Below are 26,431 nucleotides of genomic sequence, written 5' to 3' on the forward strand. Positions count from 1 at the left end.
CCTTGTAAGAGTGCGCGCTCGGCAAAGGGCGGTAGGAGCGCAGCAGCCTCGGCTGGGTGAGCGCTTACTCCTGTCGCTCCGCCCCGCGCGTGATCCTTACAGCCACCCCATGAAGTGCGAACTAAGATCGTCCCGGTTTGATTTATGGGGAAACCGCGGCCCGGAGCGGGGCAGGGACTTGTCGAGTCCCGGGAGGAGCACGCAGGGAGGTGCTGGGGCGGCCCCCGCGCCGAGTGCATTTTCCGCATCCTCCAGCAGAGGGGCCGGGGTGGCCCGGAGGCCCGCATAATAGCGGCTTTGACGCTCGCGGCAGGGCGGCGGGGAGGGAAGGGGTGGGGAGGCGGGCCGGGAGGTGGAGGGAGGGAGGGGTGTGTCCTGCTGCCCGCGCCTTCCCTCCACCCCGCGGTCCCGCCGCCACACGCCGCCGGAGCTCGGACCAGACGCCTGCCCGTCTTCCTCATCCCTCTCTGCGGCCGCGAAGCCCGGACCCGGCGGGAACCCCGCGCTCACCATGTCGGTCGCGCTCAGCAACAGGTTCCAAGGTAGGCGCCGCTGTGCCCCCGCTGTACCGCGCCCTTGTCCCGCCCCCCCGCCCTCCGCCCTCCGCCCTCCGCCCTCCGCCCTCGCCCTCTGCCCTCGCCGGCTGTCCCCCGCCCGCCACCTGTGCGTACGGGGCGGACGGCGGGGTTTGCGCCGCGCGGGAGGCGGGCGCGTGCTCGGGGACGCACGGCCCGGGGAGACCCCCGCTTCCCGGGCCTCCTCTTTGTCTCCTGCAGGAGGGAAGGCGTTCGGCATGCTCAAAGCCCGGCAGGAGAGGAGGCTGGCCGAGATCAACCGGGTAAGCGCGCGCCGCCACCTTCGCTTTGCCAGCCTCGCCGCCGAGGGCAGCCTGCGAGTCGCTCGCCCTCGAAGTCCTCAAAGATCCACAGTCTGCGAGGCTGTGCCTGCTGCAAAATCAACTCCTCTTCCTCTCCTTCTCCCGGGCTTCCCCCAATTTCCTCCCTCTGCCCCTGTCCCTGTGCCTCCAACTCCAGGTAGGTCCGCCTCCACCCCTTCCACCCCCCTAGTCCCGGCGTCTCGGGTTGCAAGTTGTTACTCTTAGACCACGGAGGTAGAGCCCGCCCAGGAGCTCCGATGCCAGCCCGGCCCGGACTCCCCGGAAGCTCTCTTGGGACCAGGCGAAGGGAGTTGGCGCTGGGAGGGCCCCCCGAGGTCTCCAAGCAGTCCCTGTTTTTATAGCGTGGGGAGGAAAGGGAGGCGCAGAGAGGCGAGGTGGCTGCCCCGAGATGCGCAGCAGGAACGGGTCGGGCTGCTGTTAGAATCACAGGCTCCAGACTCGCAGGCCAGTGCTCTCTCTACCAGAGAACATGCTGCCCTCTTGCCTGCCCCACCCCCACTCGCACATTTATTTTTCCCTCTAACTTTATGAACGGTTGCTTGGAGACTGGATGCTTTTCTTCCTGGTCCTAGTGGATTTCTATAAAGAAATCCTTCCCGCTGCTGCCAGGCAAGCAGTGGGAGCTCCACGAACTTAGCTTAATGACCATGTAGATTCTCGAAGATAAGGAAAAGTGTCAGGGCCTGCCTGGATTGGCCAAAGCTCAGAGGCAGCCAGTGGCTTTAGGTTTTGCCAGACACTGGCTCAGATCTGGCCTCCATCGTGTGCGGGCTCTGTGGTCTTCAGCAGGTACCTCGTCTCACATGGAGCCAGGGTCGCCGCCAGGGCCCAATGAGGGAAGGCCTGTAGTGTGTTTGGCCCAGCTCCTGGCACCAGGGAAGGCCTCCATGGATGGTACTGGAATTGTTTCCTGAGAAAGACTTCTCCCAGGTGTCTTCCTACCTGCTTGCAGAGGCAGGCCACCTGAAACGAGGCTGGGCGTTCCCCCTGCCAGTTCCCTCGGGCTGCTGGGCACCAGAGGTCTGAACCCAGCTCGGAGTCCTGGAGTAGGAAACTGGAGGGGGTCAGCAGGGTCCCGGTGCAGGCCGTATGGAGGTGAGTCCAGAGGCTGCGACTCGGTTGTAGTGTTTCCTCTCTCCAGGGGCATGCAGTCTTGATGCTCCTTGATTTGGACTGACTAGAACTAGGCAGCCCGTCAGCTTTCATTCCACCAGCTGTAGGAATCCCATGGAGGGCTCTGGGGAACCCAGGGTCCCTCCAGGTAAACTCTGGCCCCCTCATTGCCATCCTCACCCTGCCTCTTGGTGCCATCTTGAGCACAGCTGAAAGGGAGCCTGGATGTCAGGCTGGGGCTCTCAGGGGTCCAGGCTGCGGGGCTCCCTCCCAGCTCGCTCTGCAACCAGCCCCACCTTGGTCTTGGCAGTCCTGCCTCTGGACAGGAGCCTGGATCCCTGACCTCACACAGCCCTCTGGGCCAGGCGGGTCCCAAGCTGGCTGAATCCACCCATAGCCTGGAGGACCCGGAGCCAGAGACAGCTGGAGATGGGGGAGAGGGGACTTTAGTTGGACAAGCCAGAGGAGCTGAGAGTGTGTGGGACTTTCCACGCCAACCCCGCCCTTGGGATGCGGGCGGGGGAGGCTACAGGGTTGTTTGGGGAGGCAGATTGGCTTGCTCAGACTGGGACTGGGCTGTGGCTCTCCGGCTGATCTGGACAGCGCTGGGACAGGGGAAGGGGAGCAAGGAGAGAGAGTGTCTAACCACGTAGGGACCCCAGCGCCCAGCGCAGCTGGCCAAGGCCACACAGAAGCCAGTGGCCGAGCTTGCAGTCTAGCATCCTTTCCCTGCCCAGATGCTATTCTGAGACCCACCATGACAGCCCAGGCTACTGTAGGGCCTGCTGGGACCCAGGCTCTGGGCCCCTGGAGGAAGCAGGCTCCAGGATCAAACCAGAAGCTTGGGCTGCTTCCCAAAGCAGCAGATCGAAGTGGCCCCACCGTAGTTTAGAGTCATGAATCAGACTCTGTGACCTTGGTTGGGCAAGCCACTTGAGGTAATGATGGTGGGGCTGTTGTGGTTTTTCAGAGAGATAATCTATTCTATACGTAAAGCGCAGAGAGCTGCTGTCATGATTGTTATCGTTGCCTTGTTTGTGGCTTAAAGGTTCAGGGAGTGGAAACCCAGGGGCAAGGTCTGAGATAGGCGTGGCCCATGCTGGCTGCTCAGCCTGGGCCTGACCCCTTCATCTGGCAGGCCTTCGTCTCCCCCTGCGTGAAATGGGAGCAGTGACCCATGGTCTGCTTGGAGTCCCAACAACAATCAGTGGAGATGAGCAGATAGGCGCTCCTTGCAGACTCTGAGGGAGTCGCTCTGTTTGAGGGTCTGACTCTGTTTCCCCCGTGACCATGGTCATGGCTGCAGTGGAAGTTCCCTGGGGTGGGTGGATTCTAGAGAGAACCGTGTTGGCAGCCCAGACTGCTTTCTTTTGGCGGGCAGCTTCACTGCCCCACTGGAGCAGGGCTCCTTGGGGAGTGGACTGTGCAGCTCCTGGTGGCCCTGTGAAAGCAGAAGGCCTGAAGGACGGGGCTTCATGACTCGCTCACCGTGTGTGCTTGGGTCCCGCTGGGGCTGCTGCCTGGGGCAGAGCCCAGCCTGGCTGGCAGCTCTGGGAGCTTCTCTGGGCCAACACCCCAATTCCGTTTGGGGCCTTTCTCCCGCCCTGGGGCGGGCCGGCGTCCAGAGGGTAGCAGGGAGCTCAGTCTCAGCGATTATTATGATAAGGGATTTACGAGTAAAAATAGGAGACTTGGGTGGACCTGGAGGTCCTGGGGGAGCTGTATGGAAATGCACTTTTTTGGGGTTTCTCTCTAGTTCTCCTATCGTTTTCTGAGCACTTGGCATGTGCCGGGCAGCATGCCAGGCATGCTTTGGGCATCATCTCATTGTATGCTCCCTCTAATCCTGTGAGCGTCTGTTCCCATTTTACAGAAAATGAGACTCCGAGGGGTTGAGTAAGTTGCCTGGGTTTAAACAGCCACAACCTGAGCCCAGCCTGTTCTCTCAACCCTGAGCTCGACTGGGTCTCCTCCATGGGTGCCTGCCCCCGCCTCCATGCTGTGTGCCTGCGTGCACGTGTGTGCCTGCGTGGTGCGTTCTCTGCGCTACTGGAGCGGGCAATACCAGCGGGCGCCTCCTACTCCCCCCACATAGCTGACATTCCCTGAGCCCTGATGGCATGGAAGGTGACCCCAGACCAGCCATGCCCAGCCTTATATGGCAACGGGACAGATTCTCTCCAGTTTCCCACAGGGACAGAGAGAAGCAGAGGGGTTGGGTGGGTGCCCCCACAGCGCCCTTAGGGACGGAGCAGGAGGAGCCCAGAGGACGGCGAGAGCTGCATCTCGAGCCAGCCAGAGGCCGGGATCTTTAACAAAATAACATGAGTCTCGCCTCTGCTTGGTGCCCAGCGCCTGACGTGCGTCATCTCCCTGACTCCACTCGGTGGAATGCTCAACGAGATAGACTCTAGACGTGCAAGGAGAATCTATAAACACACCCATGGGACAAGGTCACTAGACCTCCCATTTTAGAGATGAGGAAATAGAGGCTCAGCCGGGTGAAGTCATCTGCCCAAGGTCACCCGGCCAGGAAGTGGCAGGGCCGGAATTCCGACTCCAGACACTGGCTGTGGCCTGCCCTGGCCTCTGTCCACCAGGCAGCTGCAGCCTAGCTGTGACACAGGCCTCTCTTGCTTATGTGGATAAGGATCTCTGGCTTCTGTCCCGCTACCCCCAGCCTTCCTGGGTCGAATGAAGGGCACTCAGGATTCCCTGTAGCATTTAGATGCCTAATGGTTATTTCAGAACCCACGTGCCATCCCTAGTGGGAAGAGCTGGACTTGGCTGGCTGGGCATCTCTGCCCAGGCCCCTCTGCTGGCAATGGAGGACCTCTGAGACCTGACCCAGGCACTTTGCAGGTACGTCTCTTTTCCTGTGTACTGGCAGTGCCACCATGTCCTTGCTAGGTGAATGTGCCCAGCTAGCATTGCTGGGCACCCATCTCTCTTGCTCTTTCTTAATATATTATAAGGGAGATGGTGATAAGCAGCCACGTGAGCCTCTGAGGATTCAGTGTCCCCACAGGTCCAGCTGGTCACGACCTCAGAGTGGCCATGTCACAGGAAGCTGGAGATGGAATTTCTGCAGGGTCTGCTTCATTCGTGTAGTTGGGAGGGTGTTTTTCTTCAGCTGCCCCGTCTATTGGCGAGGATGCAGTGTCCGGATGAGGCCCCAGAGCTACCGTGGGGAATGTGAGCCTGCTGTCCTTGTGGGTGCACATTACAGGCTCCTGCTACACGCCAGGCACCAGACTGGGCATCTGTGGCCTCGTCCTGGCCCTTTAAGAGCCTGTGGGCTGCGTCAGGGGCCTCACAGCCAGGCATGGCGCCTCCTGTCCTTGGGGTTTTCGCCCAGGGCTTCGGCTGCCAGCCCCTTGGATGGCCTCCAAGATGGTGATATCCGCCCGCCCCAAAATTCTGCTGCAGCTAATACATAAAGACGAGCCTGGAGGGCCAGGAGCAAGCATCCGGGAGCAGGTGCTAGAGGTACCAGCCCAGAAAGAGAGTTAAGTCGGGGGTGGTGTGGGCAGGCAGGTGGCAGGGTTCCGGAGGCCCGGACACAGCAGGTGCTGCCAGGCTCTGCTGGTTTTGGAAATGCCCCCTTCCAGGCATGAGCATTTGGACGGGGCTCCCAGGGGTTGGGGGCAGGGGTGCGGTTCTGCCTCTCTGATGTGCATCCGAGGTTGTAGGTGACCCAGAGAGACAGTAGTGAGCAGGTGCGGCTGCATGCGGGCGCTGTCCCCGGGGCCTGAGATGGGAGCCCTCTGTTCCGTGTGGATGGCCCGTCACTGCGAGGTCAGCCAGGTGTCCAAGGACAAAGCAAAGCTTGCCCTTGAGGAGGGATGGCCAGAGGGTCATGGCTCCCCAGGAGGACTTTGTGGCGCAATGTGGGACAAGGAAAGTCTCTTCTCTGCCCTTCCCCTGCTCACAGTTGTCTCTTGGTGTGGCTTGAGTTTGGGTGATCCAAACTCATCCCGGTAACTGATAAGACTTCATAACTATACGAGGAGCCAGGCTCTTTCGATGCTGTCAGCTCATTTAACACTTACACCAACCCAATGAGGAGGATCTATCATGATGACCCCATTTTGCAGATGAGGAAACTGAGGCCAGAGTGGTAAAGCAAGTTGTCCAGGGCCACAGAGCTAATAAGCTCTGGAGCTGGGATTTGAACCCAGGCAACTCAGTTTAACCTGCCTCCCCACCCCTCGGCCCGGCACGTGCGCACTCAGGAAGTTTATGTGGGGCTTCTGATCACTGTGGCTCTAGGCAAGACCTTTCCCTTCTGGGGCCTCAGTTTCTCCCGCTTTTGCACGAAGAGGACGAGCTGGATGCTCTGAGGAGCCCTTTCTGGGTTCCGTGGCTGGGCGACCGCTTGAACAACTCTGCCACTGTCCCAGCCTTGCCCCCGGATGCTCTGCCTTTCGGAGTGACCACCTGGCTCACGCTCTGTTTTGGATCCCAGGCTCCTACCCGCTTGTATTCCTGGCGCTTTGCCAGGGACTGACCAGGCCGCCGAGGCCTGCAGACTTGCCCCTCACAGATCAGTAGTCACTCTCAGAGCCCAGGGGCCCCCTGGCCCCTCATACCTGGAGGCACCGCAACAGTTTCTGCAGCTGGAAAAACTTGTCTTTTGGGACAGTGGGTTGGAGGGGGAGAGGGGGATGGGGCTAGAGGAAACCATCCACCCCACCCCTATCCACCTAGAGGGCTATAGAGTGGTTCCCTGGCCTCTGGAATAACCTCCTTCTGTAGCTGCCCAAGAAGAAAGGTAACTCCCAGTATTGACTTTCTTTGCCCAGAAACCTGTGGCCAGGCCACCTTCTCCTTGATGGGGGCAGGGAAGGAGCTGGGATGGTGAAGGGAGGCAGACCTTGAATTGTGAAAACTTCGTGATCTTGAGCAAGTTGAGCAACCTCGCTGGGCCTCAGTTGTCCCATCTGTTGAATGGGGATACCCAGAAAGGGGAAAAAGAAATCATAAGCAGCCTAAGCCCAGGGGGAACGGATCTCCTTCCTAATCTATTTAACACTCAGTCATGGTCTGGATGATGAGCCGTGGGGGTTAGGAGTGGATTGTACAGATGTAAATGTTAGCAGATAACAACAGCTAACGTTAACATTTACTGAGTGCCAGGCACTGGGTAAGCACTTTACATGTATTTGCTTACATACTGTAACGCTCAGGACAAACCTACGAGGCAGACAAGGTCTTTTTATCCTTCCTGTAGATGAGGAAAATGAGGCACAGAGAAATGAAGTAATTTTCACACAGCAACTAAGTGGTTCAAACCCAGGCTTTCTGGCTCCAGCTCGCCCTCTTTTTGTTCTGCTTTTTCCCAAACATCTGGGGTGGCTTCTATCTCCATCTCCTCCTGGAGACCCAGAGTCAGGACAGCCGGGTGTCTTAGAGTCTGGACAGACAGGGTACCTGCCCACTGGCCATGACTGTGCCCCGAGACTGGGCAAGGCTGTGGGGGAAGGACGCCCGGAGGGAGGAAGCTGTGGGCTGTGCCTGAGCGGGAACCGAATCCAAAGCCCGGAGGTGGGGTGGGAGCTGGCAGCCCAGCCGGTGGAGCTCCTGTTCCTGCCGCCTGCCCGCCTGCCTCTGTGGCCCCCTGCCTAAGGCAGCGTCCACACAGCTGCCCTAAGCCCAGGGTCACAGAGGGCTGCCGACCCACGCATGGACGGGTCAGCTGCTTCTCCCACCCCTGGTCACTCTGTGGCTCAAGCATTTGTCATTTTTGGCTCTAAGGAAAAAATATGATTCCAATCTCTAAATCCTCTCCAGTCTCTGCCACACACGTGCAGACTTTTGTAAAGCTGCCTGACCGTTTCAGGGGTGGGTGGAGAAAGTCATTCTGGGCTGAATGGTGGGCTTCTCCATTGGTTCAGCAGATTTTTATTGAGCGTCTACTGTATGCTGGGCACTGCTGGGTGCCAGGCACCCGTGGGGCACAAGACAGCAAACACATCGTCCCAGAACCTGTGGCCAAGGGCCTGCCTCCTGCCGGCATCCTTCCAACCCCACTTCCTTGGGGCACTTCTGCTCCTCAGCTCTGTGCCGGCGGGGAACCCGAGCGGCCTCCGTTGCGGGGCTTAATCCCAGCTCGGCCACTGCGCTGACTTGAGCAAGTTGTTCATCCTCTCTGAGTCTCAGTCCATTCACTCCTCCTGCAGCTGTTTATGGAGCACCTACTCTGTGCACCTGCGTTCTGACAGGGGGAGACGCACAGTGGACAACACCCTCCGTAAGCTCTTACGCTGTGAATTGTGTTAGGAGGTGATCCTCCCCTGATGAAAGGAGATGCACGGGAAGAGAGGTGCACTAGAAATGGAAGCAGGGGGCTGCGGCGGGCTTGGCCTCATGAGAAGGTGACAGTGGAGCAAAGGCTTGAAGGAGGTGAGGGGGGACGTGCAGATATGTGCACTCCAGGCAGCGGGCACAGCAAGAGCAGAGGTTCCCAGGTGGGAGCAAGCCTGTCCTGGGGGAGGCATGGGACGGAGGCCAGGGTGGCCAAGGCGCCCCCTCTGGTGGCAGGGGTGGGTAGGGGGGACACGTGTAAAATAGCATGTTAGATGGTGATGAATACTAAGGAGAAACTGGCTTCATCAGTGACGAATCATCAATCCTGGCCCCCAAGGGCCACTGCACCTGCTGAGAGCCTGGCCCAGGGCCGGGTCCAGGGAAGGGGCATTGGCATTAACCATTCCTGGTACCTGCTGTTGTCCTTGCTCTGAATTGCTGGCTGGTTGTTCTGTGCTCCTGTGTGTGCTATTTGTCTCCAAGACCAGGGACCATGTGCTACGCCTTGAACCCAGTCTGTCTGGAACCCAGAGGGGTCGGTACATATTACAGGCTGGCTTGGGGCTGGTGCAGGATTTCTGGTCAAGCAGACAGAGGAGCTGAGAGGGCCCCCAGGTTTCTCCCCAGAGGTTCCCAGATGTTGGGCTCAGCCTGTGCTCCCTGACTCCCCATGAAGCCTTTCCAGTTCCTAAAGTGGCGAAGTGAGGGGGAGGGAGAATGTGGTGAGTTGAACGTAGGCTAGATGGATTCCGTTTAAAAATTCTGAGACTGTGAACTTCCCACTTTTACGAAATATCCTCTTCTAAACTCATGGCAGCAGTCAATGGCAATTGTTTAAAGTCTTTGCTTGGCAAAATAACAAGCCCAATATGAGTGCCTCTCCCCATTTTTTGGGGGAAATGTTTCTGCATTACCCCAAAGTCTGGGAACCACTGACCTGTTTGTCCCTCAGCTGGACAGATATGGGATCTGTGACCCCAGGAAGTGCCTGGTCTGCTCAGGGCCACGGACAAGAGTTAATTGTCCTGCTTTTGGTCAGCGAATGGAGTGGGGGCAGCAGTAGAGAAGAGCTGAGAGGGAGCCAAGAGGAAGGGAAGTTCTGGGCAGAGCCGGCCGGCCGGCCGGGGAAGAGGGCGGCCACCCAGGCTACGGGAGCTAAGTGGAGGCGGGGCCATGCGCAGTGCATGGGAATGAGGCCCCGATGAGGCTGTGGCCAAGCTGGACCCCAGGGGCTCTGGGGCTGCCCCAGCCTGGCTGCTGGAGGCATGGGCCTTGGAGTCCGATAGACTCAGGTTCCAAACCAACTGTGCGCGTCCTCAGTGCCTGGGGACGTCAGACACGTTACTTAACCTCTCTGGTCCTCGTGTTCTCACCTATGAAATGGGAATAACAGTGGCTGTGAAGATTTAATGGGAAAGCACCATGCCTGCCGAAAGCAAGGGGGTAATCGGAGCACCCCAACCCAGCAGGTGGGGCCACGTTGGCAGGTGGGTTTCTCCTTCTTTGTCGGGGGCCTGAGTCAACATGGAGGCCCTAGAGCCCTGGAAGGGACGGTATTCTGCCTCACACCCCATCGCACCATTCGCTGCTGAGCCCTGATGGACGGCCCACCGCTAAGGCTCTCAGTGGGTTATCCCCGTTGCGGGGCTGGTACCCAAGGAGTGGGTACCCTTGTGCCCATTTCATAGCTGGTAAGGAGGTGACTGAGACCCAAACCCTGAGTGCTCTGTAGTCATTTCGGTTCTTGTCATCCGCCTATTCTCCTTTAAGTCTCTTGTGGGTCTTCATGACAGTCTGGAAAGGTAGTGAGTTCCCTGTCCTTGGAGATGTGTAAGTACAGACTTGGTCATCACTTAGTAGGAAATAACAGCAAGAATTTAGAAACAGGTTGAGTAATTGACCTAAATAACGTTTAATATAGTTTTGAACGTGAACTTCCTGTAATTTTAGAAGAAGGACCTTATCTTATTGGCCTTGGTTTCATGTGCTCCCTTGATGCCTAGAACAGAGCGCTGTACACTGTGGGCCCTCAATAGCTGTTGAATGAATGAACGAATGGAGGAGCGACACCCGTGTCTGGTCGGTTCAGTAATGAGGGAAGCGAGGTCCAGAGTAGGAAAGGGGTTTGTGGCCCCGGTGCCAGGATGGGAAGGCACCTTCTGCGTCCCCATCTGAATACAGGTGCCAGGGCTGCCTGAAGATCGGCAACAAGGCACGGAGGATACCTGGCCCTATGCCCGGCGTAGTAGGAGCTTACTAATTGGCAGCTTTTTGTTTTAAAGCTGGATGAGTGCCTGCCGTCTGCTCCTCTTTAAGTGTCGGGGTGAAGGATGCAGGCTCTAAATGAGATGGAGCTGAGTTGAAGCTCTGGCTGTGTGAGCCTCAGCTTCCGCATCTGTACAATGGGAGGCATAAGAGTCGCTGCCTCCTGGGCCCCTGGGAGATCTGAAGAGCGCCTGTGGGTGAGTGCTTCCTTCTGGAGCCTGTTGGCATCTCCTTCTGACCCTCCCCCCAGTCAGTTCTGAAAGGACTGTTTGAGTCTCTCTAAGTATCTGAGGGGAAGTGGGCCCTTCAGATGAGAGGACGCAGGGGGAGGGCAAGCGGCCTCCGCAGCAGTGTGCAGGCATTTTCTGGCTGGAGCAGAGATTCCTAATAGGACCGCTGCTGTTCACTGGGCTCTTGCTGAACGCCAGGAGCCATACGTACAGGCTCCTTGGCTTCTCACACAAGCTCGGGAAGCAGCCACTGTAATTATCCCCATTTGCAGATAAAGCGAGAGGGATACAGAGAGGAATTCATACGGTGGGCCCCAGACCTAAGAAGGTAATGCTGGAACCAGGAGGCTTGTCTTTGGGACTCACGGCTTCACGGCCTCCGAGCCAGGGTCCCTGGGAGGAGGCCCGGGTGCCTGGACTGGTTATTCAGAGGCTGACCGAAGTGGTCAGTCTCCTGGAGCACACCCTCCGGGCCCTGCCCTGAGCTGCTGAGCACACTTCCTCCCCACAGGGTGGACTCTGCGGCTCTGCCTTTGAGGGTTGTCGGGGGGCCAGGACAAACACTGGTGCCTCCTGCCCTGCCCGGCCGAGCCCGGCCACCTGGCGGGAGAGAAGGCACCGGGGCAGTGGGCCCCCATGTCAGTGAGTGTGGCCAGCTGACCCCTTGCTCAACACTGTCCTCTCGCCTCTGTAGGAGTTTCTCTGTGACCAGAAGTACAGTGATGAAGAGAACCTGCCGGAGAAGCTGGCAGCCTTCAAAGGTAAGCTAGGGCTGGTGGCCCTGCCACCCCGGAGAGCCGGGCTGGCTCCTCACAGGCAGGATTCCTTGCCCCACAGGCCCAGGCTGCCGCCCTGGTTCATCCAGCATGCCCCTCTTCCCCGCGGGCTGCGAGGTGGGGGACCCGGCCAGGGGCACAGGCCCTTCCACCTTTCTCCGCACCATCCCAGGCCCCTCAGCCCTGGCCTGCAGGCCCCGGCCTGCCCTCCTCCCCCTGGCCGCCTGGCAGGGCTCAGGTTGGCTCCTGTCCGCTGCGGCCCAGGCCCTGCTCGCTCCCGGGGCCCCAGCACACAATCCACTCTTTGTGGCGGCCCTGGCCTCGCCCCCTCCGCGGTGGAGCGCCTCGGGAGCCCCTGCGGAGAATGGACGTTTGTGTCGCCACAGTGGGGCAGGGGGCAGAGTTTCTGCCCATTGAATGCCGGCAGCACGGGATGAAAAGAAAACAGGGCCCAGGAGCCCGCGCGGGGAGGGGGTGGCATAAAGGTCCCTCTGTTCCGGGCCCTGGCGCTTGGTTCCCAGCCAGCAGCTCAAAAGGAGAGGAGCCGTGCACAGAGGAGCAGGACAGACTCACCTTTCCCACCCGGGAGGGGAGAGGCACGCTTAGCATGCGGGGGCCCTGGGCACGCCGGAGGAGCCCAGCGAACATCCTCTAGGCCACAGCCCCCACTGAAGTCTTGGCGGCGTGGGCTCCTCCCTGCTCCAAGGCAGAGCTGCCCGGTGCTCCTCAGATGGTTTACGCCTTCGTGGTCCTTAGACAGGACATCGATGGCTAAGCATTTCTTGGCAGTGACCTTGGGGGTAGCACTTCAAATGCTGTATTGTGAGCTCCCCGGATCATCCCTATCCAGCCGGGAGGGAGATGGTGTGATCTTAATTTATAGATGAAGAAACTCAGGCTCAGAGGGGTGGAGTCATTTGCTTGAGGTTGCACAGCTCATCTAGGGCAGAGTTGGGACCTGAACCCATGTTAGTCTTGCTCCAAAGCCCCTGCTCTTTACCATTATGCAATGGTGCTTTTTACATTAAAAAAAAAAAAAAGAACCAGAACCAAGACACCCTGTCCCAGCCCTGTCCCCCGCACCCTGTCCCAGCCGCCCATAGGAGAGCCGTGCCTCGGAGCAGTCCATTCCCTTCTTTCTGGATACCAGCGGGGTCACTCTTCAGAGGTGGCTCTGGGAGGAGGGGCAGAGGTCTTGGGGTCTAATGTCCACTCTCCTTGTCTTCTTTGGGATGTAGGGTTGGGTTCCTTGGGGCTGGCTAGGACCATAGTAAGTTGGCTTGGAAGTGAAGGGACTGAGGAGGTCTTCAGATTATTCACTCATCTGATCTCCAGGAATGTTTACTGCGCCAGGCCCCGCTCCAGGCCTGGGGATGGCGGAGAACACACAGACCAGAGGGCCCTGCCCCGGGCAGCTCGGGCAGCTCGTGTTCCAGTGGGGAGGGGATGGGGAATAGAGTGCAGGAAATGCCGAGCCTGCCAGATGGCAGTAGGTGCTTTGTGGGGGTGGCAGTGCCCAGTTAGAGAGGCTGGAGGTCCTGAAGGCATGAGGAGGGGCCCTGAGAATCCCCAGAGGACCAGTCCAGCAGCCCCCCTCTCCCGCAGACGCTCACGAAGCGGGTGGAGGCGACGGTGGCTCCCAGACTGCCGGGAGGACCTTGGCCTTCTCACGCTGGCCACTCTGTGCAGAATAGACCCTGCCCTGAGGGCCCTGCTCTTCTGTGGCTGGGGCCACCTGCCCAAGACCACAGACCTTGTTTGCACACACTGCCTGTGTCAGAAGATGCTGAACGCGTTGCTCTGTGTTGTCCTCCCTCACTGCTGACGTCCCCTGGACCCCTTGATCGGGGAAGTCTAACTCAAAGCCTATAGGTGAGGTTTGGGGGGAGGCTCTGTGTATCCCTGGACACTGTATGTGCCACTTTGTGGTTAAGGGCAGGTCCACAGGTGTTTCTCCTGGGAGAGCATCAGATTCTCGGTGGTGCCCACGACCCCCCAAAAGGTACAGAACCACAAGGACTCTTTAAAGCAGTGGTTCCCACGCCTGGCTGCCCATCGGAATCGCTGGAGACTCTGAAACACACCAGTTCCTGCCCCCACCCCACCCTTCCCACGGCTGGGAATCTATTCTAGTCACTTTGCAGCCAGTTTGAATGCAGCCAGCCTGCTGGTGGAGACCTGGGAGCAAGCAGCTGCCCTCTTGGGCAGAGGGTCAGAGTGGCCCCCTGGGCGCCTTTCTCCACAGCGCCTGTGGGAGAGGGGTGCAGGCAGGGTGAGCTCTTTCTCCAGAGACGATGACTGAGATGACTGAACTCATGTCAAGATCCCCGAGCAGGGTGAGGAAGGTGGTCACTGGGTCCCTGCTTCCAAGCTAATGCCGGTTTTTGCTCTGTGATTTGCAGAGAAGTACATGGAGTTTGACCTGAACAATGAGGGCGAGATTGGTGAGTGAGGCCTCCAGTGGGCTGGGAGAGGAGGGTGTTCAGTGGATAGAGGGTTCGAGGGTCCAGAGAGCCCCACCGACCCACCTGCGTGGATGAGGGACATGAGTCGCTCTCAGGAGTGCGACGAGGACACTGCAGCCACCCCAGTGGGCTAACCTTGAGCCCGTCTGCCTTCTCCCCTGGACCCACTACCCCCAAACTCCTCTCCCCACTTCTTCCCTCCCCACCCACCTCCCTGCCACTCCTCAGCCTCCCACCCCAGATGCTCGGGGGACATAGGACAGAGGGCGCCACCCCTGCCCGGGCTGGAGATGCTCAGGCTGCTGACGCCCTGGCCTAGGGGCTGGCGTTTCCTTTGTCCCCAAGCCTGTCCTTCGCTTTGTATGCTGTCCTGCAGTTGACAGGGTGCTTTCAAACGTTGATTCCCTCCTCCAACAGACCCTGCCTGTGTCCTGCTCTCCAGGTGCTGGGGGTGACAAGCGCCTGTCCCCTGGCACTTATGTTTAAGACCATATCTTGACCTTTACCGGTAATGCTATGACATAGTCAGGGCCTGTTGAATTATCCCCATTTTACAGATGGGGAAACAGAGGCTCAGAAAGGTGAAACGACTTGCTTGGTGCACCTGGGGGTTAGTGGCAGGTCCAGGGCCCAGAGCCCAGCCTTTTGTTTCGGGATGGGTTTTCCCTCCTCCGTTTCACCCTGAACTTGCAGTGTTGTCACTGCCACCAGTGTTTCCATTCCTCCCCGTCCTCTCTCCTTCTTCTCTCTTTTGAATCTTTTGATCCTTGTCTTCTGTAGGAAAAACATTTTTTGGATTATCAAATGAATGCATTTTCATCATAAAAGTTTTTGGAAAACACAGCAAAGCACAAGACAAAAATACCTCATCCAGCACCCCACCTCCTGGAAATAACCGCTGTACTGTCTTGGGTTATAGCCTTCCACTCCGTTCTAATCACTAAGCCTGCTTTATACAATTCTAGAACTTTCTTTCTTTTTATATGTAACTTAACTTTGTGAGTATTTTGATATATGAATAACTTTTCTTTTGAAATGTAATTAATGGCTGCATAATATTCCATTGTGGGATGGACTATAATTTACTCAGCCAACGCCTTAGTATCGCCCATTTAGAGATGTCCAGTTTTAGCTATTATTGATAATCCTGTGAAGAACATCTCTGTGCATGAATCTTTGTCCACGTCGCTGATTATTTCTTTAGAGTAAATCTCAGGAATGAGACATTCTGGGTCAGAGGCTTTTGAAGCATCTTGCCAAACTGCCTTCCAGATTTAGAGTCCAATTTAGAGTCTGGCCAGCCGTGTGGCAAGACCTTTCACTTCTTCCTGTAGAATGCTGCCCAGCTTTCTTTGAAATGCCCTGGACATCCTGGCACCCAGGGGTCTGGCAGCAGTCCTCCCCACCCTGCCTCTCGGGTGAGCTGGCGCACCTCTCCCCCAGAAATCAGCCCCCCGCTTCACCCCCACTCCGCCATCCTTTGCTGACCCATTGTTCATGGAACAATCTGAAGGAAATTGCCTCAGGTCTTGGGAGCTGGGAGGTCAGAGGCAGCAGCTCCTTAGGGTGTAGTGCCTTTTTGGTGCCTCCCTTGTTTTTCTTGAATTTTGTTCTTTTGTTGGTCTTCCTGCTCTGCGGGATATTTTTGGTACTCTCTTCCTTCCAGCGAGGTGGAGCCTTAGGACTGCAGCGGGGGAGTGGCAGGTGGGGAGAGCTGCCCCCCAGCACCTGGAGAGTGACTTTCGAAGGCTAGGGTCAGGCCGACTCCCTGACCCGGCCTCACTGGGCAGTGACTTCTTGGGTCGCTGGAGCAGCGGGCACACAGCTCCCCCTAACCCCTAACCCCGGGGGAGCAGCAGAGATGACAACAGTAGAGTGAAGAATAGCGGCTCCGTTACTAAGCACCTGCTTTGTGGCAGGTTCTTCTCATGTATCATACCCCTAGATGATCCCATCAACCCGTTTTACCACTGATGAGAATAGGGCTTCAGAGAGGTTAAGCAGTTTGCCCCAAGTCCCACAGCCAGGCATAGCAGAGCTGGATTCCAAGCCAAGTCTGTCCCTCTGTAGAAGCCCATGTCCCTAACCACTAGTCCATACTGCCTCTGGACAGAGCAGGGAGGGTGTGATGGGCTCATTCTCCCTAGAGGAGAAAGGCCTTTGACTGCAGTCTCCAGGGAGGGGCTATCCTGCTGGACTTCTTCTGGGTGTGGGTGCCAGAGGGGAGCTTTGCCAGCTTCCTCGCTCAGCCTTGTCGCCACTTAACGGATCTGCTTTTCCTCCGGCAGACCTGATGTCTTTAAAAAGGATGATGGAGAAGCTTGGGGTCCCCAAGACCCACCTGGAGATGAAGAAGATGATCTCAGAGGTGACAGGTGGGGTCAGCGACACCATCTCCTACCGAGACTTTGTGAACATGATGCTGGGGAAGCGGTCAGCTGTCCTCAAGCTGTGAGTTCATCCCCTCCCCGCTACCCCCAGGGCCTCCGAAGGCACAGTCACTGGGTGTGGAGAGGCCCCCGGCTCGGGCACCTCAGCCGGTCCCCAGCCAGGAGGTCATTCACTGTGCGACCTGCTGGGCAAGGTTCTTAATTTCTCTGACCCTGATTTCCTTATCTCTTAAATGGCCACGTTAATACGCACCTTGCAGGTGAAAGTAGCCTGTGTCAGAATCAGCCCTCAGTAGGTGGCGATGAGGATGACAACAACGATGATAAATCTACTGTCGAAACTTGCTGAGCTTCAGTTTCCTCATTTGTAAAGTGACTCTTCTGCCCCGCGGGGTTGTTTTGAGCCTAACACAGAGTTAAAAACTGGCTCTAAAGGGACGGAGAGTTCAAATCTTGATGTGCTCACTTGCTACCAAAATGACTCTGGGCAAATGACCTTAGGTCCCTGAGCCTCAGTTTCTTCACCTGTAAGATAGAGAGGACAATAAGTATCTCGTGTGAAGTGGTGCCCTGAGGCTTAATGAGGTAACACACGTGAAGAGTCTAGCCCAGGACTGGCTGATGGCTCCTGGTGTATGGTGGCCAAAATCACACTCCGTAGGTCCTTCCCCATGAGGAGCTGCAGAGCAACTCCCTGGAGAGCCTTGTGGTGTCTGTCCAAGCCGAGAAGGACACTGGCTTGGCTTTTATGAAAGAAGAGTAACTTTTTTCTAAATGTACAAATGTAAAATAAACCTGTCCCATTTTAAAGAGGGGAGAAGTTGAGGCCGAAGGAAGCTGAGTAACTTGCTCATGAGCCCACAGTCCAGGCCGGTCAGAGCTTTGAGTGTAGGGTGGGACGGGGCAGGAGATGTGGTGGGAAAACCATCATCAGATCACACTGCGCCCGAGAGGCCAGGTGGCAGCAATGAGAGCGATGAAACTATTCAAACGACACCTAAGATGTGGGGACTTTTACCATGTGTCAGGCACTGGTTCACCCATTGACTCCTTAGATTTGTCATTCATTAATTCAGCAAATATTTACCGAGCACCACCCATGTTCCAGGAATTATTCTAGGTGCTGGGGACACATGAATTGCTGGCCTCATGGAGCTTACGGCCTAATGGCAGAAAACAGACAAAAAACCCAAAAAACCCCAAAGCACTAGATTGCACTGGTGTAGTACAAAGAAAAATAAAGGGCAAGAGGAGCAGAGAGGGATGGGATAGCCGGCAGGGAAGATCTCACTGAGGAGGCACATTTGATCAGAGCCCTGAGCGAGGGAGATGTGAAGAGATGAGCCATGTAAAGATCTCGGGAAAAGCATTCCAGGCAGACGAAACAGCAAATGCAAAGGCCCTGAGGCAGAATCGTGCTTGTATGCTCAAGGACCAGCACAGGGGCCAGTGTGTCTGGAGCACAGTGAGTGAAGGATGAGTCTGCAGAGATGGGCAGAGGCCAGGTGACGTGGGGCTGTGTAGGCCACGGTTGGATTTAGCATTTTGTATGAACGTGGAGGGATGCGATTGGAGTTATCAGAGCCAGGGGCTGACTTTTAAAAGGCTCCCTGTGGCTGGGTCAGGGGTGACAGTGGCAGCAGGGAGGCCTGTAGGAGGCTCGTGCGCTCGCACAGGTAAGAGCTGAGGCCGCTGGGCCTGGAGAGGCTGCAGTGGAGGGGCAGGCGCTACTGGAATTGGGAGTGATTTTGGAGGTAGAGCTGGAAGGCTTGTCTAAATGCCCAGACGTGGGGTGTGAAGGAAAACCAGGAGGTCTGGGGTCTGAGGAACTGAGTGAGTCATGACGCTGTTTGCTTTGCGGGAAGAGCAGGCAGGGAAGGTGAGAATTAAGAGCTCAGTTTTTGATGTGTTGATGTGGACATCCACAGGGAGGTCCAGGAGGGAGCTGGATGTGCAAATCTGGAGCTCAGAGGCAAGCTGCTGGTGGACTGTCACCCTTTGGATGGGATTTAAAGCCAGGGGACTGGAAGAGCCCACCCAAGGAGGGACTACAGATGGAGGGGGGCACTGATGCCTGGAGCAGCTCCAGGATGTGGCACTTCCGGTGCCCTCACTTCCAGATGGAAGCACTGAGCGTCCGTGGGGTTGGGTGTCTTGCCTGAGTCGCCCAGCTCAGAAGTAATAGGGCTGGGACTCCAATCCAGGCTGTTTCCCTCCAGAGGCCACACCCTGAGCCCCAATCTTCTACTCCCTCGACTCTGCTCTCAGAGCAGTGGGAGTTTGTGAAGATCCGAAGGGGCTTTGAGCAGAGCCGTGGCCCAGGCAGCGCAGTTAGGGGAAGGTGCGTGGCCTACAAGTCAAAGATCTGGAGTCCCCTCCTGCCTCGGACTGCCTGTGTGGCTCTGAGGAGTCACACGGCCGCTCTGTGCCTCAGTTTCCTCCTCTGTAAAGTGGGACTAGCAGCCCCTTCCACATAGCTGCCTTCATGGGATTCCAAGAAGATTCCACTAGAGGGTGGATGCAAGGGCATTCTGTTGAGAAGCCTGTGACGGGAGGGCTGGGATGATCTTTTCTTGGATGAGGGAAGGGTCTTAATCCTGTTTTGTTTTGTTTTTTCTCCATCTCCAAACCAGAGTCATGATGTTTGAAGGAAAAGCCAATGAGAGCAGTCCCAAGCCAGTCGGCCCCCCTCCAGAGAGAGACATTGCCAGCCTGCCCTGAGGATCCCTGTCTGGACCTGCCCCACCCTTCCCATCCCTGTTCCTCCTCCTGACCTCGCTGCCCTCTCGACTCATTGTGATTTGTCTTATTTGTTTGGTCCTTGTGCCCCCCCCCCCCCCGCCGGCCATTGGCAGAATCAGTGATCTCTTTGTAAAGCACAAATTATCTGCCTTAAGGAGCTCTGGGTTGGGGAATCCTGAGCCTTGGGTCCCCTCCCTCTCTTCTCTCCTCCTTCCCCTCTCCCTGTGCAGAGGGGCTGATATCAAACCAAAAACCAGAGGGGCAGAGCCGGGACAGGGAGACTGGAAGCCTGTGATCCCCACGCTGCAAGCCGGCACTGTCCATCCTTCCAGGAGGTCTCTGAGCCAAGTCCAGGCTTGCTGGCCTGGCCCTGGTGAGGACCTCAGCCCACTTTGAGGAGACCCTGGAGTAGGGACAAGGCTGCAGGGCCCCGTTAGGCTTTCCTTGGACAGCTCTGTGGTTCCAGCCCTCTTGGGTTGTCCAGAACATGGCCACTCGGTGGCCCCCTCCCCAGCCGATTCCCCCTCAGTCCACGCTTTTTCTCGTCCTCAATGAGGTGAGAGGAGAGAAGGAGAGGGGCTTGGCAACTTGAGCCCTTCAAGAAGGTTCAGGAAGGAATCCTCTGGCTTGCCCCCTGGCCACACCTTTACAGGCAACTCAGAGGGAGGGGCAGCCTGCCAGCCCTTGCTGGGGCAGCAAAGGGCTTCGGAGGTAGAGGGGAGGTCAGGGGCCTTGAAGGCGTCAGCTCAGTCTAGTCCCACATTTTAGGAAGGATGCTGGGGGCAACAGGATAGGAGAATGGGGATTAAAATGCTCATGGCAAAAAGAGTTAGCACCACTGTTAAGCCAAGAGCTCAGAAATAGGAGATTGCCTTTCTGATCCCAATCTGCTTGAAACCTGACTGCACTTCCCTCATTTGCCTTCCCATCGTACTCACACCCTTCATTCATTCCTTCATTCACTCAGTCATTCAACAGATATTTATTGACCACCTATTATAAGCTTTAAGTCCCCCCACTTTGTCCTGACATGTGCTGTGTCCACTGTCTCTTACTCATCTCTCTGTTTCCAAATTGCCTAAAACCTTGAGCTTGAGGATTGGATTGGGGTCACTGTGTCCTTTATTATAGACTCACAGGGTTTTAGAGCCCAGATCCACCCTGTACATTATCTGAGCCAGTCCTCTCATTTCACAGCTGAGAAAACTGGTGGTCCACAGGGATTAAGTGCCTTGCCCAAGCTCAGGGGTCAATCTGGCATGGAAGATGCCCTGCCCATGCTTCATCTCTGCTCTCGGCTGCCTCAGTCAGGGAGGAAAACAAGGGAAGGGGCAGGGAGGGGCACACTCCCAGGTCAATACCTGGGGAAGGCCCAGGCCAGGACTCACCCTTCCCAGTGCCTCTGAGTCAGCATCAGGGTTTGGGAAAGGGCCAGGCCTGCCTTTGCAATTTTGCCTTCCCTAGAGCTTCTCGGCCAAGCTACGTCTCAGAACTCACACAGGAAGGTGTCACACTCAGCCCCATCTTGGCTGAGCAGAGACCCCAGCCTTGACCCCACCTGTGTTTTGGAGTCCCTTATCCTGCCCGCTCAGGACATAGATGCACTCATCCATTGACCATATTTATTAAGTGCCTGCTATGGGCCAAGAGCTAAGAACCCAGTAATGAAATGGACAGACTCATGGAATTTAGCGTCCCGTGGTGAAGTCAGACCTAGACGATGATGAGTGAGATGAACGTTAGGAAAGAGGGGGATATGGGCTGACTGCAGTGCAATTCTAGGGGGCCCAGCTGGGCCCTGCACTGGGCTAGAGTCTTGGGAAAGCCTTCGCAAAACCTTAAGTGCAAAGGGCTGTTGGAACCAGTGTGGGTTCCCTGAAGCTCCTTAGTGACCCATAATCAAGAGCCCAGCTTGAAGGTGTGGAGCCGGTAGGGGATGGAGAAATGGCCAGGTTGGGTTAATCTGCTGGTCTCAACCAGTTCAGGAGCAAGATTATTTGGCTATGACTGGCTGATCTTCAGCCTAAGGAGCTGCTTCCGTTAAAGTTTAAACCCCAGCAAAACATTCCTTCCTCTAAATGTAAAATTGCACCCCACCCCGTCCCCTGCCTTGGTTGTTTTTTTCTCCTGAGATCCTTACATGAGCAACTGCCTGTCCCCGCCCCTTCCCACCACCTCACCTCTCTGAGACCTTTAAGCAAGGTAAAGCCTTCCTTGACTACCCATTCTAGTCTGTACCTGTCCACCGCTCAGAAAGGAGGGCTTATTTCAGTGGGTTCCACAGTTGACAAGACTGCAGGAAGACTCCTTAAGGGAGGAGAGCAAGTGAGTGTGTCTCCAGCTTCTGGAAACAGCAGGAAAGAGAGTTCTCTCATTGGACAGGGGTGTCCTGGGAACCCTTACCATTTCCTTCACCATTTCTTAGAACTCAGCCCCTGGAGGGAGAGGATCTCAAGAGTGGTCCCTGGAAAGGGGGGTCTGCGTGTATTTCAGGTTGTGGCTATTGGCTCTAGGACTCTTACTTCTCTGGCTAAGGGCTCAGCTTTTTAGAACTTCAGCTGTCTTCTTTCTGAAACACCAAATCTAACTGATGTAACCAGCAACTTGGGGACTGCCAGGTATGACTTTGTCCCTGCAACTCAAAAGGAAGTGTGTTGGGCAAGTTGAGGTGGATGCAGTATGCGTGTGTGTGTGTGTGTGTGTGTGGTGCTGGATATCATCTCTACAGACTGGAAATAAAACAGACAAACTTATCAGTGTCTTCACTGGTGTATTTTGGGGATGGTTCCGGGGCTCAGCAAATTCAGAAGAGCTAGCTAATATAGTAATAGACTGAATGAACGTGTCCTGTGTCCCAGGCTCTGTTAAATACTGAACTTCATTTACTCCTCACAACCCCATGAGCCAGGTCCTAGTACACCAATCCTTGTCTTAGAAATGAGAAGCAGGCTTGGAGCCAAGGAGCAATTTGCTGAAAACTGAACAGTAAGTGGCAGAATATGGAGCTGACCCAGGGGCTCCAAGTTAAGAATGTGTTCTAGATCATTTATAATATAATTCCAGTACAAAAACCTCTACGTAGGACTGTGTAAAAAAAATAGTAATCAGCATATCCAGAAAAGCTGAATTCTAAGCCTATCTCCACCAGTTTCTGACTGACGGGCACCGGGGAATTTTCTTAACTTCTCTATGCTTCCAGTTACTTCATCAATTAAATGGCAATAATACTCCTAGATGACTAGGATGTCTTGAAGATTAAATATCACATCTAAAATGTTTTGCGCAGTTTCCAGGGTCTTGCTCTGTAAATCACAACCTTGAAAGGAGCAAGCAAAGCTGATCTTTGGTGCCCTTTAACCTCCCCTCTCAGCCTCCCTGCTCAGACATCGGGACAAGCCCCACCCCAAGCCCTTTCTGAACCTCTTTTCCTCCACCCTCTCTCAAGAGCTGCCCCTGTAAATATTTGTCAAGTTCCTAACTTCTCTGAACCGGGAACTATTAATAACTACCTACATCCTGGGGTTGCTGTGAAGGCTCAACCGAACCATGAGCGTGCAACGCTCAGGCGGGCGCCGCCCAATGAATGAAACCGACACCGAGCGAGCCGGCTCTCAGCGCGAACGCAGGGGCGGCACGTGGACGCTCCCGGCGCAGGCGCGCGGGCTCCAGGGCCACGCCCCCTCCTCGGCCGAGCCCGGAGAGCGCCCAACGATCCGCCCCCGCCAAACCGCGGACGGAAACGCGTGATGTCAACGAAGCGCGCCGGAAATGTGGGGTTCGCCGCGCGCCGCTAAAGCTGGGGGAAGGAAGTTGGCCTCCGGGCGGCCTGGGCTGTGTGGGCAAGGCCGCGGGCGGCATCGGGGGCTGCTTCGACCACCTGAGGGCGGCACGATGGGCGACGAGATGGATGCCATGATCCCCGAGCGGGAGATGAAGGTCAGAGACTGGCCAGGGCCTCCCTTTCTTCCTTAGCCGCGGCGTCGCCTTGGAGCCCCGCTGAATGGCGAAGCGCGGGTTCTGCCCCGCCTCCCGCTTGAACAGTTTGCTGCGTTCAGGGTTGTCACCAGCGCGGCCCGCAGCACTCTGCCGTGCCGCCGGCGTGGCAGCCCCGCGGGCGCCATTTCCCCGCCCCTTGCTGGTCTTGTGCGCGCCCCTGGAGTTGCCCAGTTCCTCTCGCGTGTGGGTCGGAGGAGTGGTGGTGACTGCTGTTTATGGAGCGTTTACTGTGTGCGGGGCACTGTGGTGATCATCCAGCAGCTCCACGAAGTAGTTGTTGATATAGAGAAGCAAAGCGAGGCTCGGAAGAGAACTTACTCAAAGTCACTTGACAAAGGGGCTGAAATCTAGGGTTGTTTTTTTTTTTCAAAGACTCTGTCTTCTTCACTCCCACGGTACTACTGTAAGGTGGTCCAGGCTTGCATAACGCAGAGCCAGGGTTCGTCACCTGTCCTACAAAACCTTTAGTTAACTGGAATAAGAGGACTGTTGGTACTGGGAATCAGCCTAAAGTCAGGAAACCAAAAAGAGGGGCAGGGCAGGTGATCCAAATGACGGTTATCAACACCTGAAAGGGAGTAAGTTGCAGGAAGAGTCGCGTTTGAACAACAAATCACTGAAATGCGTTGAGAGTAGTAATCCATACCGTATTTAGAGTGGTGATTCTCTGTTCCTTCTGAGAATCAGTGCTGGGGTGAGCCACCCAGTGTGAGTGTGGAATTTCCCCACATGTGCTGGGGCAGAAGGAAAAAAAGATTTTAGAACCACAGACTTAGAAGATGATAGTCTCCGTTTGAGTTACTGATTATAACAGAAAGGAGAGCTCTCCTCTGCCTCTTCCTCCCACTGGCTCTCCATACACCTGTGACTGGGACCCTAACAGGATGGATATTTGGGATTATCAGGGTGAGAATGACAGAGACTGGAAATTTTATTCTACTGTTTGAAACCTAGTATGGTCTCAGCCAGAAAGCTGTGAATTTCTGGTCACCATTCTCAGTTGGAATTAAGAGCTTTTCGTTTAATTTTTTAGCAAATATGTATTCAACATCAAATCCAAGGAAATTAGTTTATGGGGTACGTTAGGGATCCTGTATGAAGCACCATAAATACAAAAATGAAGGCTGAGAAAGGCTGCCTTTGGCTTTTACACTTTTGGAATGTAAGCAAAAGTGGGTTCACATTCTTCTCACCAAAACCTTGACTTGAAGATAGGTTTGGAATTGAAGAGAAGAAACGCTGTATATAGTACAACTTAACATAGTGACTGGTAAACTTATGGAACTCTTTTACCAAGAGGGGGTACACACTGAAAGTTGTCTTTGAAAGCGTACAGATAAATTCATGGAAGACTAGCTGAGTCAGGCACTGACAGGTCTGGGAAGGCTCCCAGACCCTGAGATGTTAAGAAGCTTAAAAATGGAAGGAAATGGAAACTGGAAGTGGGTGGGGGTGGAGGTGGGGCAGAGGTGATGGCGCCCTTGTGGGAGGGACGCAGAATGTTGTGAAGCGAGGCTCCAGAGGCAGGTGGGTCAAGCCATTCCTAGCCTTAGAGCCTGTGTTAAGGGTGCTGACTTTGTGTTTAGATGTCCTTGAGTATCTAGGTGTGTTTATAGGACTTGACCACCAAGAGATTGACCATACATATCCTTTTGTGTGATGGAATTTTGTTTAGCACTTGATGCAGGCAAGCCTGTTCTTGGGTTTGGTTCTTTCTGTGGTCATTTTTTCCGTATCCATGTTTGTTGAGTGCTGCGCGGAAACGTCCAGCTTACAGCATGGTTGGCTGATGCTTCAATATTGAACAACGATTTATTAAGCATCACTCTGGATCACGAGACAATACATACCATAAAATAGGACAAGATTATAGATAATAAAGTGCAACTTGTGTGGTGGTTTAAGACAATAAATTAGGAATTCATAAAAGGAAAAGATCAGTGTGAGCTGGATTAGTCAAGGCAGGCTTAATGAAGGAATTTTGAAAATTTTGTTTCATTCAATAAATAGTAACAAGCACTGTGCCAAGCACCACAGTAGGCCCAGGAAGCTTAAAAATGATTGAGCTGCACAGTTCTTGGCCTCAGGGTAGTACATATTTTTGTTGCGCTGGAATTGGGTCTACTGGAATCTAATGACAGACATTAAATTTCCTGTTTTCCCTGAATTGATCTTGTTTTGATCCCTCACAACAGGATTTTCAGTTTAGAGCTCTCAAGAAGGTGAGAATCTTTGACTCTCCTGAGGAGTTGCCCAAGGAACGCTCGAGTCTACTTGCCGTGTCCAACAAATACGGTCTGGTCTTCGCTGGTGGAGCCAGTGGGTTGCAGATTTTTCCTACTAAAAATCTCCTTATTCAAAATAAACCTGGAGACGATCCCAATAAGATAGGTAAGTTACTTGCTTCATGTTGTAATAGAGGAGTGTAGTGAAGTGCTAATGTAGTTTGCCTTCCCAAGAAAATCGTTCTAATATTGAAATTAAAACTGCTGTTAGTCCTCAGGTTGCCTCCCTAGGAGAAGAAGTTGTAGGTAGGATGCTGGAGGGCTTTCTGGGTGTTCTCTTTGGTGCTTCGTAGTTCTCTTTCGATGAGTTGTTCCTGTGAGCTCAGGGAAGAATTTACCATTCTGCCATGCTTTTATTTTTGCTCAGTTGAACTTGAGTTCTGGCTCTCTGGGAGAAGGGTTTTGTTGCGTGGCTTTTAGTTGACAGACCAGTACCATCCAAGCAAATGGGAGTATGTACTGTTTAGGCCATTGTTGCAAAAATCTGGGTACAGGACGCTATTTTCAACAAGGGCAACAGCCATAGTTAGTTTCCCCAGGTCGTATGAGGAAGAGTCCCTGGGATACTTGACGCCTTATACGTCGGTCAGGAAGCTAAGATTTATAGGCCTAACCAGGTATCAGCATGTGTGCGGATGTTTATGTAGATGCAAAAATTGTCTCACGTAGATCTGAATAGAGGGGTTGTGGCTTATGCTTTGAAAATCCCATTTTCTGCTTTGTCTTTTTTTATGTTCTCATAGTTGATAAAGTTCAAAGCTTGCTAGTGCCTATGAAATTCCCGATACATCACCTGGCCCTGAGCTGTGATAACCTCACCCTCTCCGTGTGTATGATGTCCAGTGAATATGGTTCCATTATCGCTTTTTTTGATGTTCGCACATTCTCCAATGAGGTAAGCTACTGGCAAACTGTAGTGTCAGTATGGGCCCTAAGAAGATTTCCTAGTTTTGAATTGTAAC

At 55.1% G+C, this 26,431-nt stretch overlaps 2 protein-coding genes across 6 annotated transcripts in view; both read left to right on the forward strand.

Moving 5' to 3' along the window:
• The first annotated feature begins 352 nt into the window (after positions 1-352).
• AIF1L (allograft inflammatory factor 1 like) lies at positions 353-21,941 on the forward strand. 2 transcript variants are annotated; one of them, XM_046680144.1, is made up of 7 exons: positions 353-542; positions 777-838; positions 4,760-4,873; positions 11,510-11,576; positions 13,994-14,035; positions 16,345-16,507; positions 19,080-21,941. In XM_046680144.1, the coding sequence occupies exons 1-7, from the start codon at positions 512-514 to the stop codon at positions 19,165-19,167; spliced, it is 567 nt and encodes a 188-aa protein (XP_046536100.1). In that variant the 5' UTR covers positions 353-511; the 3' UTR covers positions 19,168-21,941. The 2 variants fall into 2 exon arrangements, with proteins under 2 accessions (XP_046536100.1, XP_046536101.1); XM_046680145.1 differs by lacking the exon at positions 4,760-4,873 and having other exon boundaries at positions 357-542.
• A 1,049-nt stretch (positions 21,942-22,990) lies between these two features.
• NUP214 (nucleoporin 214) overlaps positions 22,991-26,431 on the forward strand; it is a 97,671-nt gene continuing 94,230 nt past the window's right edge. For all 4 annotated transcript variants that reach the window (XM_046667207.1, XM_046667225.1, XM_046667233.1 and 1 more), the window contains exons 1-3: positions 22,991-23,124; positions 25,380-25,575; positions 26,213-26,364. In XM_046667207.1, the coding sequence (XP_046523163.1) occupies positions 23,080-23,124; positions 25,380-25,575; positions 26,213-26,364 (393 nt within the window). In that variant the 5' untranslated portion in view covers positions 22,991-23,079. The remainder of the gene's footprint in view (positions 23,125-25,379; positions 25,576-26,212; positions 26,365-26,431) is intronic.

The sequence above is a fragment of the Equus quagga genome, chromosome 1 (assembly GCF_021613505.1).
Source record: "Equus quagga isolate Etosha38 chromosome 1, UCLA_HA_Equagga_1.0, whole genome shotgun sequence".
Taxonomy (NCBI): domain Eukaryota; kingdom Metazoa; phylum Chordata; class Mammalia; order Perissodactyla; family Equidae; genus Equus; species Equus quagga.

Coding starts and splice junctions, on each gene's coding strand:
- AIF1L (XM_046680144.1), top strand. CDS start 512: ATGTCGGTCGCGCTCAGCAACAGGTTCCAAG. Junction 839..4,759: donor GGCTGGCCGAGATCAACCGG/GTAAGCGCGCGC, acceptor TGGTTATTTCAG/AACCCACGTGCCATCCCTAG. Junction 14,036..16,344: donor GAACAATGAGGGCGAGATTG/GTGAGTGAGGCC, acceptor TTCCTCCGGCAG/ACCTGATGTCTTTAAAAAGG.